Below are 22,596 nucleotides of genomic sequence, written 5' to 3' on the forward strand. Positions count from 1 at the left end.
GTCCATGAACAAATACAGAAGTAGAGTACTTTGCCATCAGTGACTGCTCAAGTAAACCACTCTTGCAAACATATGTGTAGATAAGCAGTAAAGAAAGGTCTAGGAAGGCTAAAGGCAAGCAAACCTTAACCACATGCAAGCAGTTACACTGGTATGCACATTAGATACTGGAGCACAGATATTGTCCCTTTAAGAAGCCAGGTTTTAAAAGCCTATGATAAAGAAGTGCCAAGCAATAGCAGTTAAAGGAAGATCTTTCAGTTTCTCACCTTGACTTGTTTTTGAATCCTGTAATAGAAATTTTCATTCCAAACAGGGTCCTTGCAGTTGTTAATTGTTTTGGTCCGTTGCTTTTCACATGTAGCAGTTGGTAACCAGAGAACCACGTAACAGTCAGATTGGCTTACTGTGTAAAGAAGGATAAAATAACTAGCAGTGCCTTCTTTGAACAAGCTCTTGCAGTTTTCCCTTTAAAGAACAGTTGGATCTGAAATAAGCAGCAGGTAATAAGGAATATCTTCTCCAGGCCATTAAAAAAAATCACCTGCTGATTTTTAAAGCACAAGATCAGGCCAGGTGAAGGGTTTTTTTGTGTGACCAGTTGGCTCCCTGAAGTGTAATTATAGATATGAATGGCACATGAATGTAAATTGCTAAGCTGAACTGAAGCAGAAACAAATACCCTATATTAATTATAATATATTTATTATAAGTGAGTGCTGTCTTTGATCATTTTTGCTGCAAACTTGCATTTGATTATTTTTCACTCCCCTTTGAGAATGAATACAAAATGTTGTCAAAAAAGCATTGCTTTCAGTTGAATGGACCTTAATACAGTCATACACATGAGCAGTATTGCATCAGGACAAAATCTCACTCGGTCTCACTTGGTCTCTACTCTCTACTTCTCTCTCTGTAATTTTCCTTATAAAATTTGCAAAATGATTCCCTCTACCATAATTATTTCCCCACATAGCATCTGAAGAAGTGAGCTCTGACTTGCAAACACTCATGCTGAAATAAATGTTGTTAGTCTTGAAGGTGCTGTGGACTTTTGTTTTATTTTGCTACAGCAGACTAACACAGCTATCTCTCAACAACTGCATTTTCTGAACATTCTTGGAGAAATCTTAGAGAAAACCTCCACAGGTTCTCATTAAGTGCCTTTCTCCAAGTAGCAAGCCATACATTTGCAGCAGCTCAGAGGATTTTTTACCCCATGTCATCAAAAATAAATCTTTGTTTTGTCAATTTCTGGGGGCATCGAAGGACCCTTCTAACTCCCATGGCAACTGTATCATGAATATCTTTCTACTGAAAGTTGCCACAGACAGAATTTAAAGCAGTTACAGCCACCTTATGTGTAACAATCTGTGATGGACTGCATGTTCTAAAAAGCCTTGAAGTGCTGTACACACACAGCTGTAGGACTGTTAAGAGTTAATCCCCCACAGAATCAGAGTTTTGAGTGGCAGACTACTCCAAGGGATCTGATTGGGTAGCATGAGCTGGAAAGAGGTGGGTCTATTTTTCAGTCCTAGCAGAGAGAAATCCAGTATAGAGAATTGGAAGACAGAGTCCTAATGGGGAGCAGTTTAACACCGGCAAGAGAACCAGGGAAATTTGGCAAGGAGATTTAGGAAGTAGGTGCAGTCTCCCAAATGGACCAAAAGAAAGGGCTAAATCTTCTAAGGAGAGAAGACTTTCCTATCTCAGTTAAACAGAGAGGTAGCTCTGAAGAGCAAAGAGATCCCTGATCAGATGTGGTTGGATATTGCCTATGGAGACCATCAGATTCAGTTAATGACTGAAGGAAAGCACTGATGTGTGAAGAGAAAGGGACTAGGATACTAGAAAGTGGGTACCAGCATTCCATCCTGATTCCATAAGAGAAAGAGAATGCTGAAAGTATACTAGAATGCTAGGGGGGAAACAAGGGAACTGAAGCCTCAAAAATCTTTTAAGTATCTGCAAAGAGCATAAGAACTGAAGTCTGTGCATGTTCTGATTTTACCTCATATGTTGAATTACCTCAGAAATTTTCAACTCCTGATTTCACCTGGCCTTTCCCCTCTAAAATAAATAACTAGTTAATTGTTTTTGGAATTTTTATAAATGCCTCTGGTGCCATTTTTGTTGTTTAAGGACAAGGGAATGTCATACAACCCTTAAACTTGGATCTCTACCAGCAAGAAATGTTTGGCTATTTGAATTGGTATGTTTCATATTATGGTGGTAGAGGAACAGATCACATAAAGGTGAAACTAACAAAATTTCAGATATTAGACATTGTTGTCAGTGGCATGTAACTTGCCCCTTCATTCATTCAAGTTTGAAGTCTTCTTCCAGACTAAGAAGCATTCCTCCACCTTAAATTGGAAGAAGGCTCCTTAGATTGAAAGAAATGTTGCTGAGTGGAGTGGTAGGATATATGTCAATAGCTTTTGCAAATTTATTTTATCAGTGTTGAATTGACTGAGATCATCTAGGGTCAGTGGTTATTCCAAGATACCAAAAAATTAGACAGGCATATTAGAATGCCATTGGATCCACCCTAAAATGAGTACAGAAGTGTTTGAACAGACAATTACAGGAGATGCTCCATTAACTTTGAAACCTCAAATTAAGAGTTGTTAAACCAACTGGATCTGCAACTTCTGCTTCATATGATGTCTTCTGATGTGCTGACAGATGCATTTGATAACAATCTTTGCCGAACAGCCATTTATTAGTGAACATTACTGCAGATTCAGACAGCTGGAATTGTATTTCTTACATATTTGTTTGCATTGCCTTTTCTATTGCTTTCCTTTAGCATTCTTTGGCACCACTGCATAAGAAAATCTGATGGTTGCATGCCATAATGATGTCATCCCATTTGGTGTAACATCCCTTGTTGAGTGGGACCAAGTGCATGTGATTAATACTTATTTAATTAATGGTTTCTAGACAACTTTTAAATTTACAAAATAGTCACAAAAGCTTTAAAAAAGATATAAATGATCACATTAAATCCATGAACAAATTGTTTTAAAACATCCAGGAAACATAGCCCTTACTCAGTTGAATTCCGTTGCCCATAAGAGATGGCAAAACTTCATGCCATTGTGATTATTATGGCTCATCAATAAAGGCTGGAAAAAGATGACGTATTGTGGAGCAATATTTTCCATGAAATCTTTATGTTTGCCCTAAAAACCAAAGAGATGACAACCCCCACCCCTCAGCTGAAGGGAGGAAGCAATTGTATGGGTAGGTGTGAAAAGAAAGCACAGCAGTGAGATTCTGGCAAGGTACAGCTGGAGCAGACTGGAGCAGTTGGGAGTGCAGGATCTTTCTCTCTGAGGATCTAATGAATGGTAGTAGTTCTGCCCTACAGTACTGCCTCTTATCTCCAGCTGTGCTCTACCTGTACGTTCGAAAAGAAAACAAACTAATACAAAGAGGGCATAAGTCCCCAGTGCTGTCTCCTTTGAGGGGAACCAACCCAATAGCTCTTAGAACTTCTTATAACCTCTGCCCTCAAGAATTTTATATCACTTGGAGAAGTGGAGTGCAATAACAATATATGTAACATCACTCAAGATTAGAGATGCAAAGGCCAGGTGGGAAAGATGGCAAAATTCATCCCAGTCCCTGACTTCCTCCCAATTTTTCCAACAAAAAGTTTAAAATTTTGGGAAACTCTTACAAAAACCCACAATATTTACTGGAATGGACAAAATGCTATTTTAGACTAGGTGTTACTCAAAATGTGTGGTAGGAAGGTTTTTATGTAGGACAATCTGCAGCATTGTATAATAATTATTCCTCTGCACACTGTAGACATATACACGGATTGGATCCTACCCAGAATTTTTGTGGGTGCAGAATTTTTGCAGATTCCTCCCTCCTGTGTGAGTGTTTTTAGGATTGCATGGTTCTGGGCTTCCTGCTGCTCTAGCTCCTTCTGCATTGCTGCATGCAATACTCATCCACCTTCTATCTCCTCCTGGAGGCAGTTCCCACCTTTTGTTTACTCCCTTCCTGCTGCCAGAGCTCAAATACTCCTCCCTAGAACCCATTTTTTGTGATACTCAAAATTTCTATGGGTTTTTTTGCTAGAAATAATGCCCTTCTCTACACAGTGGCTATGCTTTTCCTAAGAAGTATGGAGATGTTGGCAAACGTGCAAATCTTCCTCAACACTTCTGCACAACCTGTTTCCGCAACCACAACCATTTTATTTGTGATAAAATCATACTCTCTGATTCTGTTAGGATCTATTTCCTAATCCTAAAGGAAACTAGTGGTGAAGATAATTTTTCTTTAAACTAACCTATCCTGTTTACCTCCTCAGATTTGCATCCTCCTACACACATAATGTATGACATCCTTATAATTTAGGTTACAACTTTTGTTATGATCATTTAACAAAACATGGCCATGGCTAGGAATGTCAATATCACATGCAATAATTTATTAAAAGTAAAGATTTAGTAAACTTTGTAGACATATACAGCTAAATATTATAACTCTCACAAAAGATCACCCAAATCTGCTTCCACAAGATTGATGCTCTTCTGCAAATGCAGTCTCATTTGCAGACCTGCCTAGATTGCAGGGAGTTATCATTCTAGTAGGAACGGACAGAACTAGGATTTCCTAAACACTGATCAGTTCAGTCTACCTTCTCCAACAGTGACCAAGGAGCTGATTTTTATCAGAGAAGAGACACTGGCTTACAGTTGATCAATCCTTTCCCCCAGCTTCTCTCTGTGCCCCTCCCTTGCAGGATACAACAAGACATTTGGGGTTGGGAAACCACAAATGAATTGCTCATGTTCTCCCCCCTCCCATAGGGGAAGAGATCATGAGCAATAACTTTCTCACTGCAATGACTGGGTGGACATAGGAGACTTCCGGCTTGGGAATCATGGTGGTCTGATGCAGTTCGGGGAGCTGAGCTGTCCAAGTTGCTGTTTGTCAGGGCTGCTGGGGTGCTAGATCACGACCCCCTGCTCTCAGGCGGAGAGCAGGCAAGAACGCTTGAGACCCTGAGGGCATGTAGATCTCAGCTGAGGGGGGGTTCTGCGGAAAGGATTCCCTCCCAGCCTTGAGGTCCCGCTGTAAGAAGGGTGGCAGGAATCTCTGCAGCAGCTTTGGAGTCATTGAGTTGGCATAGGATCACCATACCCAAGCTTCAGTAACTAATTTGGACTAATCTGAACATCTGAAACAGTGATTACAACCCAGAAAAGACCTGGCAAGGTAAAGATTGTTTTCTCTTCTACAAGTTTGAAATTGGACTAGAGGATTTAAATTCAAGCAGAAAGTTTAAGTAGAAAGTTTAAAAGGACTAATTAAGTTCACCCCGGTAAAAGAATTGTATGAAAAGAAGCTTTTAGAAAAGAATTAGAGGCAAAGAAAGGATTATTATTTACATACCTGTGGTTTAAAGAGATAGCAAACTGTGGGAACGGAGAAACATCGCGAGAGAAAGTAGCGGTGCAACGATGGGGAAGGAACAGGAAGTGCATCATAAACATCGAGATGCGAGGCTAGAGCGGCTGTGAAGGAAAAGGTGGAAGCGGAAGTGCACCATTTTGAAAGAGGGCAAGGGCAAGCCCTCATTGCAACCGGAAGTGGGCCATCTTGGAGAAGGGTAAGGGCAAAGCTTCGATTTAAAACCATAGAGAAAAGACGCCCACCATTTTGGACAGTTAAAGTGCTAACTTTTGGACAAAATACTAGTAAAACAAGAAATTTAATTTGGGAACTTAAATATTTAAGCCATGGAATTGTGAAAGAGAGCAGACTCATGAGAGCAGAGCAAATCGAGCCCCACGATGTCAAAAAAGGACTGGCAGTCGGCATTTGATAATTTGGATAAGAAAGTGGCTGAAGGCAACAAAGAACTAAAAGATGTAATACAAGAGATGATGAAGGATCTCAAGGAGACAATTAAATCTGAAGTGGCGGAGTTAACAAAGAGTATCGATGAGGTCAAGAAGGAATTACAGACGACGCAGCAAAAAGTTAATGAGGTGGAAGAAAAGACGGAGAAGCTAACCACTACATTTAAAGTAGAAACCACAGGCTTGAATGAAAGAGTGGCGGTGATGGAATGTAAATATATGGAGAGACAACTTAGATTTTGTGGTGTTCCGGAGAAGGAGGGGAAGGTAGCCCAAGAACAGATATCGGAAATATTAGCAGAATTCTTAAATAAAACCATGGAAGAGATCATAAGACATGTGGACATGGCGTACAGAATTAATTCAAGATATGCAGCTCAAAAAAATCTGCCTAGAGATATGATTGTGCAGTTTACTACCAAAAAAATGAAGGAAGACATTGTGAGCAAGCAATTTCAAAACCCACTGGTAATGGAAGGAAAAAAGGTGAGGATAATGAAGGAGTTACCTAAAAAAATCCTAATAGAAAGGAAAAAATATAGAGATCTGACTCATCTTTTGAAAGAGTTGAATATAAGATATAGATGGGAGATTCCAGAGGGTCTGAGTTTTGAATTTCAAGCAATTAGGAGAACTATTAGATCGCGGCATGAGATGGAGATGTTCTTGTTGGACAATGATAAAGACTTACCTAAAAAACCCAGAATTTGATTATGGAGTGTAAAGTAATATCATGGAATGTAAACGGACTTAACTCATCTTCCAAGCGTAAAACTATTTTTCATTGGCTATCCAAGCAACGTTGTAATATAATTTGTTTACAAGAGACCCATGTTAAAAAACAAGATCAAAAGTACTTAAAAAATTACAAATTAGGAAAAGAATTTGTCGCCGCAGCAAAACAGAAAAAAAGAGGATTTGTGTTATAGATCAAGGAGGAGCTGCAACCTAAAATGATATTTAGTGACTCTGAAGCCAGATATCTTGTGGTGGAAATTATTTGGAACTCCCAAAAGACACTAATAGTAGGGATTTATGCACCAAATGGAGCTAAAGACAATTTTTTTAAAGAATTGCAGAAGCAATTAGACAGAGTGACTTATTCACAAATAATCCTGGCAGGGGATTTGAATGGAGTGGTAAACTTACAGGAAGACAAGAAAACAAAGGGAACTCAAAAGAAATGGGGATTATTGCCAAAATCTTTTTTTGAAATACAAAAACAAGAAAATTTGGAGGATGTGTGGAGAAGAAATAACTCCAAAGCCAAGCAATTGACCTATTATTCAGCAAGGCACTCGTCGCTATCGAGAATTGATATGATCTGGGCCTTTAAGGAATTGGCAATATGGACTAAAGAGGTTAAAATTATGCCCAAAGTAAGCTCAGATCACAATCCAGTTATGTGGAGATTTGGGAAATGTATTAAAAAAATTAGATGGAGAATTAACCAAGATTTACTGCAACAGGAGGGCAATCTAGATTTGTTACAGAAAGAAACCAGATTTTGTATACAATATAATTTGGATAAATCTGTACCAACGTATAAAGTATGGGATACATACAAAGCTGTAATGAGGAGTGTCTTAATGGACTTAAATGCAAGAGACAAAAAAAGAAAAGAAGAAAAAAGGAAAGAAATTCAGGAAAAGATAAAAATCAAAGAGACTCAATTAAAGAAAAGACCGGGGAAAAAGAAACTACACCTGGAGATAAAGATTCTGCAAGAACAATTAAAAGCAATGGACAACAAAGAATTGGAATGGGAACTGAAGAAACTAAAACAAAAAACATTTGAGGGTGCCAACAAGCCGGGGAAATATTTAGCTTGGCAATTAAAGAAGAGGAGGGAAAAAAGAGTGATAACTAAGATTATAGAAGAAGATAAGACGTTAATGGATCAATCAGCCATAAGTAGAGCATTTTATAAATTTTATGCCAAATTATATCAGAGTAAAGTGGTAAAGGAGGATAGTATTGATCAATTTTTGAGCAAAATTGACTTACCAAAGTTATCTGAGAAGTGGAAGTGAAAACTAAATGCTGAAATAACAGAAACAGAAATTATGGATGCAATACAGTCGACTAAACTGGGGAAGGCACCAGGACCTGATGGAATAATGGCTAAATTTTATAAAGTAATGGCAAAAGAGGTGGTGCCTTTCCTGAAAAAAGTGATGAATGGGATCTTAAAGGGACAAAAGATTCCGGAAACCTGGAATGAGGCTAATATATCACTGATTCCAAAAGAAGAACAGGACCTATGTAATGTAAAAAATTATTGACCTATATCACTGTTAAATAATGACTACAAGATTTTTGCGAAAATATTGGCGGAAAGGCTGAAGGAATGGCTGGCTGAATTTATTGCAGAAGAGCAAGCAGGATTTTTACCAAACAGACAGATTAAAGACAATCTAAGGACTGTAATAAATGCAATAGAATACTATGACAGACACTGTGAAAAGGAAGTTGGTTTCTTTTTTGTGGATGCAGAGAAGGCTTTTGACAATTTAAATTGGAATTTTATGTTCGCCACAATGGAGAAGTTACAGATGGGAAAAGAGTTCATCCAAGTGGTAAGAACTATATATAAAGACCAGTGTGCAGCAATCGTAGTAAATGACAAATTAACTAAGAGACTGGAAATACGGAAGGGTACAAGACAAGGTTGCCCATTGTCTCCACTGTTGTTTGTCTTGATATTGGAAATTTTATTGATGCAAATACGAGAAGACGACACCATAAGAGGTTTGAAGATTAAGGGATTTACATACAAAGTCAGAGCTTTTGCGGATGATGTGATGGTTATTGTAGAGGATCCAATCCAAAATATGCCAAGATTGTTGGATAAGATAAAAGAATTTGGTGATTTGGCTGGATTTTATGTTAACAAAAGAAAATCTAAGATATTATGTAAGAATATGGTGAAACAAAGACAACAAGAATTAATGGAAATTACCAACTGTGAGGTAACACATAAAGTAAAATATTTAGGAATAGAGCTTACTGCTAAAAATATTGACTTATTCAAGAACAATTATGAAAAGCTGTGGCAACAAATTGATAGAGACTTAATCAAATGGAATAAGTTGAATTAGTCGTGGCTAAGAAGAATAGCAGTAATTAAAATGAATGTACTTCCACAAATTATGTTTTTACTGCAAACAATACCAATAATAAAAGACAACAAGCAATTTGGCAAGTGGCAAAGGAAAATATCGGACTTTGTATGGGCAGGGAAGAAGCCTCGAGTGAAGATGAAAGTTTTATGTGATGCCAAAGAAAGAGGGGGATTACAATTACCAAATATAAGACTATACCATGAAGCAATATGTTTGGTGTGGCTTAAAGAATGGATGTCGTTAGAGAATCTTAAACTCTTTACTCTCGAAGGATATAAAATTTTTTTTGGTTGGCATGCGTACTTATGGTACGATAAAATTAAAGTGGACTCTATGTTTTTGCATCATTATATTAGGCGAAGTCTCTTCACGGTCTGGCAAAAATATAAAAAATATTTGGATGAAGGTATCCCGACGTGGGTGGTTCCAATGGACGCCATTGACCCAAGGATAATTTATAATAGGGAACAATGTGTGTCATATAAAGAGGTGCTGAAAATGGAGCAGAATATGATTAAGTTTAAAACAGAAGATGGATGGTTCCAATATAGGCAGATTAAAGACCTATATGACTCGGATCGTATAAAATCAGGATTTAAATGGAAAAACTCGGAATTGGAAAAATGTATACTACAAGAAGGCAAGAAAAAGATTTCTAAAGTTTATAAGATCTTCTTAAAATGGTATACAGAAGACGAAACTGTTAAAGTCCAGATGGTGAAGTGGGCTATAAACTGCAATAGAGACATAACAATGGAGGCATGGGAACACTTATGGAAAAATACATTGAGATATCGACTTGTACTAATATTAAAGAAAATGTTTACAAGATGATATATAGATGGTACTTAACGCCGAAGAAAATAGCATATGGGAATAACAAAATGTCAGATAATTGCTGGAAATGTAAAAACCATGAAGGTTCATTATATCATATGTGGTGGACCTGTGAGGTAGCAAAGCAGTTCTGGGGAGATATTACAGAAGCAATGGCTGAAATTTTACATATCCAAATAAGAACCCAGAACTACTATTGTTAAATTTGAATTTGGAAGAGACTCCCAGGCAACATAGAACATTATTATTTTATATGACAACAGCGGCAAGAATTTTATATGCTCAGAAGTGGAAGACAAAAGAAGTACCATCTATTGAAAACTGGATACAAAAATTGCTGTACATGGCAGAAATGGACAAAATGACAAGAAAGTTGAGAGAACAGAATCCAGAAGAATTTTTTAATGACTGGGGGAAATTAAAACAGTATTTGGAAAAGAAGTGGGACGTAAAGGGAGAATTATGGTTGTTAGATAACTATTAATTTTACTGAAGGGAGGAGATACTGATCTTTACAAGAAGAGAAGAGAAAAGTTAGAAACATAATGCAATTGATAATTTGATGTTAGACTTTTTTAGTTTAATATACATTATATATTCTAGTGGCATATGAAGATAGTTAAGAATAGAAAAAGAGATATAAGTAGTAGATTTAGACAGCGGGTTGGAAAACTGTTGGAAGTCTTAGATAAAGGGGGGAGGGGAAAGGGTGGGGGAATATGGAAAGGAGGGTTTTAATTAAAAATTTGTAATATTGAAATTTTACTCACCAAATAAAAATTTTTACAAAAAAAAATGACTGGGTGGACATAGGAGAAGTTCATTGCTTCTGTTCCCTCCTCCAAGATGGGTGTGTGTGAGGAGGAAACAAGGGGTCAGTGTATCATTTTCCTTTTCCAACTGAGGAGATATGAAGCTAATTACTTATCTCCTCCCGTTGTGCTTATCACCCTTGCAGGGATGCGGTGATTTTTTTTCCAGGGTGGGGGGAGTGCAGTGATTTTCCAGACCACATGCCCAAGAATTGCTGGGTCCCAGCATGGCTAGGAACATCAAAACTAGAGGCCAAAAGAACAGCTCCTGATCTCAGCTTTGCTGTGTGGAAGTTTTTTATTGGGAAGTGGTAGTGTCAGAAGTCCATCTTCCAGCTGATCTCCTAATGGGTTAGGGGTCAGATTTTGAGTCCCCCTGAAACTTTGCTGTATTTCAGCAAGGCTGGGACACTGGGGAGTACAGAACTAAACTCCCAGCTGGCTCCTCCTGATTAGCAGAGAGTTGGCTTCTGACCAACCAAAAACTTCAAACCTCTTCAGTATTCAGTTGTTTGGTACAGGCTGAACATATCCCTGATTGGCTCATGATCTGATGGAGTGAGTTGATTGGGGAGGTTTGGTTCCCAAAGAAGTTCACTGCAGAACTCACAGCATTTCTATGTAGAACTAGAGTGGATCTGTCCATGAGATAGGACTGGTGCAAGTAAAGACACATTAGCAAAAAACACATGAATGCCTCTGTGCATGTGCAGAGTGCTTTCTTTGTCATATTGCTAAGCTCCTTATAGACCCCAGCTTAGCTGCATCTTCAAAGCCCCCATTTGGGAAAGAGGTTCCTGATTGTTTCTTGGGCAATCTCAAAAGATAGGATTTGCAAGCCTCTCTTTAAAGAGTCTCTTTTTTGGACTTTTGTGTAAATCTCCATCTTCCATGAGGAAGTCTTATTATTTGAAGCTTTTGCTAATAATAATGAGGAAGGAAGCTTCTGGGGGTTTCAGCATGGTATATATGTAAATAATGCCTCCTTAATTTCTTTGATTCTAATATATTAGATTTAAGGTTCTTAGCACCTTACATTTTTTCTGTTCCTCCACAATTTGCTGCCATTTTAATCCCTTTTTGCACCTATAAACAATACAAATCATTGCTCTTATTCAGATCATGAGTTTACGAGTCACCAAACTGTAAGCCATACTTCATCTATGGAATAAAGTTTGTCATGAAATAATTGAGTCAATGACAAAGTTCTGAAGTGCCAGTTACGTTAGCAACATTTGTGATTGTGATTTGTAGCTTAAAACAGTGTGCACTATGTATGGAAAGGGCACTTACAGACATCAGCCTTGCGGAGATTTCTCATTCGTATTATTCGCACAGTAAGCAAGTTGCAAGGAAATGTGTCCATTGCCTGCAAAAATAAGGTTTAGAAGACAAAGGTAAACGTTAAATTTTCCAGAAGACTAACTGAGAGTCCTGTCAAAAGGAGTATAAACCATTAGTCACTTTGCATAATGACATCTAAGTATTTGTCTAGGCTAAAAAATGAAAATATAAATTTCTCAAGTCACTACTCAGACCATACCAGCCTGTTCCAGACATCTGGAGGATGTAAAATGAGCAGCGTTGTGGAAGGAAGCTCCACCATTAACCTGTATGCGTTGATTAGAATTATAGAGCCCAAACTAAATTTTCCCATGACCAAATGGAATTTTCCTGGCTCCTCCATCCTACTGCAGCCCATTGATTCCCGCAAAATGCTACTCCTGCGGGATAGGGGAATAACATGAGGGAGATTTGCAGTGGAGGGGGGAGGGTGGTCAATGGAAACTGCCAATTTAGTCTGGAACCTGGGCAATTTTTGCATGCCTATAAAGACCTTCATCATTCATGGATTTGCAGCTCTCAGTTTCACAGTCTGCAACCAGACCATGTGATGCAACTATGCCTTACTGCAGGACTCCTCTGCCTTTTGGGGTTGGGAGAGTGGTCACAACAAGTATACTGATGCCTCCTCTTGCCTCTGCCTGATCTTTGGCTTGTCAGCACTGTGCATACACATAGAGGAAGTATGCTTTATGGCAGTCACCTTGCCTGCCTGGCTGGGTGATAACATGGTGGTCACTGCACTCTCCTGCCAGCCATTGCACCTCTGAGCCAGGAGACTAACATGGTGGCAGCCATCATGCTTGCCCAGTCAGGCAACTCACCTGGTGGTCACCTTCCCTGCTTAGCCAGCAGCAGTGCTCAGCTACAGCATTTCCATGTGTCTTGCCCAGATTGGGCAGGTGAGATGGCCACCATTGTGTGACTTGCTTAGCAATGTTACTGCCAAACAGGTCACCATGTGCAGTTTACCTGGACTGAGCCTTCCTTTGTGAGTTATGGGGGAGTGCGGGGGGAGTGCCGCTCCACAGATGTTTTGGTCTCTCAGTCTACCCCACAGACTTCCAGAATTTGCAGATTTTGCCATTCACAGCGATCCCAGGAATGGAACCACCATGAATGGTGAGAGTCTACTGTACAGTTCTGTGTTTTTAGGTTCCCTAGTTCTGTGGAGAGCACCCTGAGCACATGTATTTAGACATATTTAGACTTTATGAATACTCTCCTGTAAATGTGTGCTGATTGAGGGCATTCCTGATCATGGGAACAGAGACTATAAGCATATAGTTTGTAGCCACTGCACTCATGTTGAACTGAACATGTTGACTGGACCCCATGTATGTCATTTTTACAGGTCAACTAAATGCTAATGAAATCTTGTAATGGAAGACAATATTGAAACTCATTTTTTCCAGGTTAATTTCGAGAGAGCACCCACTATTTGGACAACCTCCTTCCACATAGTTTAAACAAATGTACTGTGAAATTAAATCAGACAAAGTGGATTCAACTATGTGGACTTTTATATCATTCCTTTCAAATTTGGAATTTGATCTCATTGCATTCATTTGATTAATCTAGGGTTGCTATTCACTTCTGAGATGGCGTTTATGAAACACTCCCTCTCTGCATCATTCATTCAACGTTTCCTGTACTTAGTGGTTTAGGAACACCATTAGCCTCCATTCCTTGGTGGACAGGAATCAATGAATTCCGTAAGTATGTCCAACTTTTTTTAACTTAATTGGACGTCAAAAATCATAAATGTCACGTTTGTTAGGGTGTATAATTTGAGGAGTCGAGATGTTTATTGTCTCCATTCACATCTAAACATCATATCTTTTTTCATGTTTCAAGTGCAACTTAATTGACAATGTTACTAAACTCCATGTGAAACAATATGACTCATCAATGTACAAAGAAGTTGTCGTTGCTGATACCTGACCTTTTAAAAAAATACTGCAGATTCTCTAGTCATGCTGGTGAAATGCGATGGCAATCATAATTTCCTGTGATCAAGATAGTTAGTCATCATGCCCATTAGCAGAATGAAGCACCTCTATGTTCTTTGTACACTTCTTTCCCTTGTGGGTGGGGTTCTAACTGCATGGAAGATAATAGATATGTTCCCATTATCTAATTGTTATTTATCATTTAACTGCTAACGGGGAAAATGCTTTACAGTTTGTTTGTCCTGGTATCTGTGATGTAGGTCACTCATTTACATATGAGGAACTGAAGCTTACAGACAAAACTTTGCATACAGCTAATTGATACCTTGGGTCAATCTGTCTTGAGTTCCAACAAGAAAGGCAGGATATAAATAATAAAAAATAAAAATACCCCAGTGGGTATTTTATTTACTTATTTAGTTTTAATATTTATATCCTGCATTATTTTCTTACATTCAAGTTGTCTAACAAAGCACACAAAAACACAAGATAAAAACACAGCCAAAACTGCTGAAACAAATTGCCTTCTATTGAACACCCTCTAAAATAAAAGTTTTACACATCTCTGTGGTGAAAATTTTATTGGGGGCTGAGTGCTAGTTTTCCCACCCCTGCTCACTGGATCAGGGGAGGTGTTAACATCCCCCTCCCCTGGTCGGTTGCTGCTGTCATAGGTTCGTTATATGGTTCCCCAGCTAAGGTGCCCCTCGGACAGGTGCAGCTTTTACTGCCCTTCCCTTAAGAAAGTTGAGACTACACACTTAATATAATGTTTAATAAAGGATAGAGTTTTATTCACTACAGGGTATATAAGCACAAAGCAACTATATGCAAGAAAGAATACTTAACACTATACTTTAAGGCAAAATACAACTTAACACTTTAAACCTATGAATACAAAGCACACTTAAGGCAATAATACTTAACCTAAGTCATGACATAGCAAGGGTCCCCTTGGACTGAGCTTAGCCGGGCTTGGAGGCTTTCTAGTGGGAAACCTCTTCCACCATTCAGCCAGGGCATCAGCGGGGTGCCAGTAGCCAGCACCCACTTTTATAGATGTTTGTTAGGGGGAGTGGCTAAGCGTTCCCCTTCTCCAAGGACTCCATGAATCCTACCTTCTTGCTTGTCTTTTTCCCTTAGTGGGGCAGAAGCCTTTGGCACTCATTCTTGTGGGCTCAGCAGAAAGCAAGAGACCTTAAGCAAAAGGAACCTGATGTACTATAAGGGGTATTAATTAAAGGACCTTGGGTATCACGAGGTCTCAGTCATCTGAATTCTTTCTCTTGCTTGCTTGTGGGGGAGTTGGATGGAAATGAAAGTTAAAGAAGGGAAGGCAGAGGTGAAAGGCCTCTGTTTTAAGTGTTTAAGAGCCTTTTCTCATAGGCCTGGATTGAACGTTGTTAATGGCCTGGGATTTTCAGAGCCAAACCCCAAAATTCCCACAACAATCTCGAATACAGAAAGTGAAGGCACTTTCTGAACCCACTTTGCTAAGCCAATCCAAATGACTGGACCTGCCTCAGGATGCCAGGCCCACTGCTAAGGTACGAGACACCCTGCGATCACCTCTCATTTGTCCACCAGTTCCTCAAAAACCGACAAGGGAAAACATAAAGCGTAATAAGGTATGCCAGCTTGTGATTTCTCTCCCAGCTTAACCAGAGAGTTTTGATGAATCCTAGAGCCTCACCCCTTTTATCTTGATATTTCTGGTTCAACCATAGAGTTCTGGTAGATCATAGTGTCACCTCTGACTTACGGATGTATTTATTACTTATCTAGAAAAATTGTATACCACCCCTCCAGAACTCCTTGAGACAGCTCACAATTAAAAAAATGAAACAAAACCAAAGCAACCAAGACATGGGCAAAACAAATAAATAAAACAGCCAACTCTACACTAAAGATTCTGCATTCCCAAGAGATTACTGGATTAGATCAATATTAAGAGGGGTATCAAAGAAAAGAGCCCAATTTGGATGTTGCTTTTATGTCCTTTTAAAACTGTGAATGTAATAACAGAATTAAAGCTAGCTATGTAAGGAAATCAGTTTGATACTCATTTTTATTGAGTTCAATGAGTAATATACCCCATCCCCTTACACGCACTCCAAGATCATATACTCATCCCAAGAGATCCTTCTCCCCAAATTTCTGACAGATAGGAGAAAGCATTCCAGTTCTACCGACAGTTAAAATTTTCACTTGCAAAGCAGGAATAAGGAGTCAGGAATTGGCAGATAAGTGAGTTTCATCTTCCTTTCCCAGGATCCTCAAGCAGAGGTGTGCGTGTGTGGGGGGTGTATTATATATACACACACATACACACACATACAAAATTACCATACTCGGCCCATTTTGCACCCTGTCTTTCTGCATTCCGTTTCTTCCAGCATTTTTCTCCAGCTGATTTCATATACTGGAGCCTGTCTGGAGAAAATATACTTCAAACTGCAGAGCACAGCAAGCTTAGCTGAGGAGGGAGTGGAGCATAGTTAACTCTTCTCACCTGTGCATTCTGTTTTTTATTAAAATAGTTTGTACATGCTGCTTTAGACAGGAGTGGGCAGACCCAGGACAATGCCACGTGTTCAGTCGTATGTAGGTCCACCATGGGGACTCACAGCCATTGGAACTTCATTTAAAAGTGGAACTTCATTTAAAAGTGGTGCAGGAGCCTTATTTGGATCAGACCACAGCATGGGGAGGAATAGAGTCATCCTGCTCCCACCGTGCCATTTTCCGAAGCCGAAATAGCACTGGGAGCACTATTTACCCAATTGCTCTGATGTAGTTTTTGGCCTTCACATACACTGGATCCCCACTGACTTGAAATACATTAAAGATATCTGATCACAAATCAGTAAGTCTCTCACACACAGAGATGATCTGATCTTTTGTTATTAAAGATCTTTCTTGTGCCTAAGTGTTCATGTATATTTGCTCATCACTGTCATATAACACATTAGCTGTGTTAATCTGCAGTAGAAGAGCAAGATTATTGTTCAGTAGTAAGTTAAAGACCAACAGAATTTCCAGGTATAAACTTTGAGAGTCTAAACTCCCTTCACCAGATATCTTTAAAGTACTACACGTGAATGGGTATCTTTTTGTCTCAACCTTTATCTTCCCAGTCTACAGGCCAGGCTGCTGGTTGCCTGAAGGCAGCCCTGAAGGACAGGAAGACAGATATCACCTGTGTGTGAGGAGGCAACCCATACCCTCGGTATCCCTCCTAAAAGAACATCTGCCTCTACCTCTCCCTTACTCTGCCTACAAAACAGAGAGGTACCTGGGGGAGGGCCATCAGGAGGAAGTTGTAGCCTCTATCTCTCCCCACACTCCTGTCTGCCTGCATGTATACCAGTATGCATAAACAAAGCCTTGGCCATTGCTTAGCTGCTACAGTTCCAGATAATGAAACAGCTCATGCAAACACAGGACATAAAGTTGTACAGAATCCGAATAAAAAATCTGCCCCAAATCAGTGAGATGATGCAATCATTGCAGAAAGTAGCAACACTCAGGACAGATACATCCTGAGAACATAAGAGGATGCCTGCTGGATCATATTAATGGTTCATTTAACCCACCATTCTGTTTCACAGTTGCCAAACAGTTTCCCTAGAGGGCCACAAACACGGTAAAGACCAAGGCTTTCTCCTTGCACTGGTATATGGAGGTTCCATTTAGTCACCCTGGCTAGTAGCCATTGATGGATCTATCCTCCACAAATCTCTCTAATTCCATTTTAAAGCCATCTGCACTCCTGCCATTACTACACCCATCAGCAATCATTTTCATAATGTAATTACTTGTTGGGTAAAGTGGTATTTCCTTTTGTCTGTTGCTCATCAATTCATTAAGTGTCCTCTCCAGTTCTAGTATTATGGAAAAGGGAGAAAAAGCTCTCCCTATTAACTTTCTCCTCTCCATGCCTGATTTTATAGACCTCAGTCATATACCTTCTCAGATGTCCCAGAGCCTGTCCCTCATCAAAAGATATAAGACTTTTGAGTAAGCCTTTTGGAAGTCCAAATATGTAAATATGTATTAGATCACCCTTATTCATATGCATGTAACCTTTTCAAAGAACTCCAAAGTTTTGGTAAGGCAGGACTTCTCTTTGCAGGAGCCATGCTACTTTTCCTTCAGCGTGTTTGTTCCCTTTATATGCTTAATAATTCTTTAATAAAATGTCCTAGTAACATGAAATAGATGTTAGGCTAAGTCACCACCAGTAATTCTCTGCATTCCCTGTCAGGTCATTATGATCATTGTGTGGTCAGTGGGACCAGCATACCTTAAGGACCACCTTCTGCTATATGAGCAACACTCTGTTCACTCTGGACATTCTCAGAGGCCTTGCTTTGGGTGCCCCTGCCATCTGAGGCTAGATGGGTGTCACCCCAAGAAAGGGCCTTCTTGGCCATGGCACCAAAGCTTTGGAACTCCCTCCCCAGGGAATTTCATCTGTCTCCCTCTGTCATGGTCTTCTGTCAGCAGGTAAAGACTTTTCTGTTTCATTTGGCATATCCCCAGTAAACTCTTATTGGCCCCCCTTCCCTGACTGTGTCTGTATGCCTGTATGTTAGTATTTTATTGTTACACACACACACACGCACACACACACACACACATGTTTTAAATACTGTTTTAATGTTTTAATGTCTGTTGTTTGCTGCCCTGGGTGGAAAGGCGGCAGGTGGCATATAAATATTTTCAATAATAAATAATAAATAAATAATATTCACTACTTTCCAATCCTCTGGCATGGAAGTGGATTTTAGTGACTGATAAGCTATGTATGCTGGTTAGTAGCTCGACAGTTTCATAACTGCATAAAAATGGTGTTTAAATCATATATAATCAGGGCTCATTTTGAGGGGAAACGTGCAGGAACGCAGTTCCGGCAGTTCCCCAAAGAAGTCACATGTCAGGTGGCCCCGCCCATCTGACTCTCTGCCATTTTGGGCCCGTTTCAGCCTGGATTGGGACTAAAACAGCCTGGATCGGGCCTCTGACGGGTGGTAGATCACTCTCCCACTCAGCAGCAGCCCAATCCTGACCATTTTGGGCCGCTTTTTGGGCATTTTCAACCCCTTTTTGCCATTTTGGGCCCAATTTTGGCCCTGAATGGCCAGGATTGGGTCCAAAACAGCCAGGATAGGTGATGTCAGGGGGCGTGGCATATGCAAATCAGTCATGCTAATGACACACTGCCAGTGATGTCAAGGGGTGTGGCATTTGCTAATGAGTTATGCTAATGAGTTATGTTAATGAGTTCCTCCAGCTCTTTTTCTACGAAATGACCCCTGTATATAATGTTATATAAATGGTACATAAGTGGTGTAAAAATTCCATAAAACAAAACATTGAAAACATGGGTAAAATGTAGTCTCCCAATAAAGATATATAAAAAGGGGCATATTTATACCTCCTTTGTTGTTATTTTAAAAAATCTATGCTAACTTTCAAACCAATTCAGGATCCCCAAGGCAGAGAACATTAAAATAAGTCATTAAATCATTTCAAACCTTAGAAATAGCTTTTAAAATATATAGATAAAATTTTTAAAACAATTAAACACAGTCCATAAACCCAAGTACACACACCAACAGGTAGGAGGGCTAATAAGAGTTTTGTGAAGGAATGTCAAAAAAAAAAAGGCTTCACCCACTGGCAGAAGACAACAATAGAGGGAGACATATGAGAAGTAGGGTTGCCAGGCCAAGCCTGACAATCAATGAAAGAGTTTATTTATTTACTTCACTTATACTCCACCTTTCTCCCTCATGGGAACTCAAAATGGCTTGCATCACTCGCATGTCTTCTGCTTTATCCTCACAACAATTCTGTGAGCTAACTAAGGCTGAATGTGTGTGACTGGCCCAAGGTCACCCAGTGAGCTTCCATCCTAGTCCAACTATCCTTGGAAATCCACACCACCCTCCTTTCTCCACCTCCCAGATGTCTGGATTCCTGCAAGGGTGCAGGAAAGAGGAAGGGGAGATGGGGTGGGGGCAGGGACATGGAGGCAGTGTTGCAAATGTGATGATGTCACTTCCTGGGAAAACCTGGAAGCAATGGCAGTAGCTCTAGGAACCACCAGAAGCTCCATGGTAAAATCAAAGCTTCTGGAAATTCCTACAGCTACCACCAGCACCTCTGGGTTTTCAACAGAAGTGATATCATCCTGCTTATGACATCAGTGAGGTTTTTTTTTTAAGTATTGCTGCTTGGAGTGGCAGCAGGCAGTGGCAGTTCAGGGTGGGGAATTCCTCCACCCCAACCAGGGACCTGACAGCCCTACCAAGAAGGCCCTTTCTCAGATTGCCACCCATCTAGCATCAGATGGGAGAGGTACCCAAAGCAGAGCTGCTGAAGATGACTGGAGAGGTAGTATAGGTTCATATGGGAGTAGGCTGTCTTAAAGCTGATATATATAACTGAGAAATTACTTTTCCTTCAGTCTATCACCTCTCCCCATTTACTCCTTCAACCAACAGGCCACTGCCCCAGCATCCTTAAGCATCCTTATTGACCAGAAAACTCCCTTTATATTTGCCCCTTTATTGGAAACTTTAAGTTGAACATTTTGCCTATCGGCAGTTCTATCTAGCTTTCAGGGGCTGAATTTACAGTTTGTATCTTACCTAGTTATAACAATGAACCCTATAGAATACATTAAAAAAAACAGGGGAGATACTTTAGCCGACCCAAATGCCACCAGTCTTTGCTGGTCTAGTATGGGTGTTCCAAATATTCAAACAGTACCTGGAAAAAATATTCACCACCAATAATGCAAAATATTTTTAATGAGAATAGGGGGGGGGGCATTTATTTTCCTTTTTCTATTGAAGTCCATACTTCACTCATGAGCCTATACTGAATTATTTATCAGTCTTTCACATCTTTAGCCACCTAAATTATATATACACAGCACATGCCCAAAGCAAGTCTATGGACTTGTTTTGACACCTTTGATTTCTGGGATAGGTGCCAAGACATTCTGGGACAATGAATGAAAATGAAAGACAGCTCACAACAAAAGGAAAAGAAATCAAATGCAACCAAAGTGCTCTGCTACAGACTGAGCCTCAAGATTTTTGGCAACTGATATTTGCAAACAAAGGAAATGCATTTACAACATTCTTGGTCATGAGTGATTTAGCTACTGTTATCACTAATAATTATCCATATATTTTTGACAAACAGCAAAATCTGTCTCACAGTTCTCCTTTTCCAGTGAACTAGTTTCATTATGAACGTGATACCTTGTGTTGACCATTGCACTGTGCTTCATCCAAGTTCATTGGATGAATGTTTTCCACTGGAAGTATGTTTATGCCATGGTTCTGGGGGAGGGGGAGAAGGAAAAAGAGAAAAAATGTATTATTATTATTAAAATGTAAATCAATATTATTACCATGATGTAATCATTTGCTACATACAAACTCCAAGTAGAACAGTTAAATTCTACCTCACATTTATTTATACCCTATCTTCCCACATGGTTCAAGCACAGCAGCCACTGAGGAAACATTTTTGTACCAAAAGAAGAAACTTCCCTCTCATGAGTCAATCTCCTGTTTCATTTCTGCCCCATTACACATTTCTGGCTGTTTCACACCTTTATGGTGGTACCTGTTCTTAATTTAAAATTGAATTTTAAAAAGGCACTGATGACAAATTTATCTTGTTATGAGTCTGTTTCCCCTACCTTAGAATTTGGCTGTTTCACAGATTTGTAAGTTCTCGACAGCTGAGATTCACAGTCACTTTCTTTCCTGCCATTATTTATCTCTGCTGTCTTTTGAGTGCCCAATAAGAGCATAGCCTGGGAAATAGCTAATAATAAAACAGAATAACACTGCCAAGCTAGATCTGTTCACAGCTAAAAAGAAAAAAACCACACACATTCCTTTCTTATAAAGCCATTCTTCTTACCCGGCACAAACTGGAACATGATGATGCTTTAACTTCATGCAAAGCGTGTGTTTTCACAAAAGGCAATTGAATTGGCAGATGGTCCTGAAACATGCTTGCAACTCCTTTGCCGGCAGCAGTCATTATGAAGATGTCTTAAAAACTATACTCAAGGCCCGCCCTCTTGCATTGCAAGTAATCCCAGGGAAAAGGATCCCGGCCCATGCCTTTCCTACTACTGTATAGTTCTTGCTACGGCAGGCAAGGAAGTCGTGTGAGATTGCAAAAGGATGAGACACATTGCTTTGAGGGTTGCCTTTGTATGGGTCTACAGTGGGGCAGCAGATCCAAGAAACTTTGGACCCATGATAAAAAATTAGAACAAATAGTTACTTTTTCATCTGAATGAAAACAATCACTTTTATTTGTTTATTTAAAACCTTTTACTTTACCACATGACTCAACAGAACACTCAAGGCAACTTCCAAAATTAATATAGGTATGGCAAACCTACCCAACAATGCATTCCTAAATAGAGTTATGCCCTAGGCGTAGAAAGGTATAACTCTATTCATGATTGCCTGGAATTGTATTGAAATTAGAGGGAATCTAATCTAATCTTTTAAAAGACAGATATGTAGAAAAATGAATATTTGTATAATACTGGAATAAGATAAATATTCAGCCATTTTTGTTT

General features: G+C 39.5%; 1 protein-coding gene across 1 annotated transcript in view; it reads right to left on the bottom strand.

The window, feature by feature from the left end:
- The window catches only part of LOC129323401 (cytosolic phospholipase A2 epsilon-like), a 49,265-nt gene extending 27,952 nt beyond the window's left edge, over window positions 1-21,313 (bottom strand). The window contains exons 1-3 of the mRNA XM_054969934.1: window positions 21,248-21,313; window positions 11,965-12,040; window positions 270-406 (exon numbers count right to left, since the gene is read on the bottom strand). Of these exons, the coding sequence (XP_054825909.1) occupies window positions 270-406; window positions 11,965-12,040; window positions 21,248-21,286 (252 nt within the window). The 5' untranslated portion in view covers window positions 21,287-21,313. The remainder of the gene's footprint in view (window positions 1-269; window positions 407-11,964; window positions 12,041-21,247) is intronic.
- Window positions 21,314-22,596: the final 1,283 nt, after the last annotated feature.

This window comes from Eublepharis macularius, chromosome 2 (genome assembly GCF_028583425.1).
Source record: "Eublepharis macularius isolate TG4126 chromosome 2, MPM_Emac_v1.0, whole genome shotgun sequence".
Classification (NCBI taxonomy): Eukaryota; Metazoa; Chordata; class Lepidosauria; order Squamata; family Eublepharidae; genus Eublepharis; species Eublepharis macularius.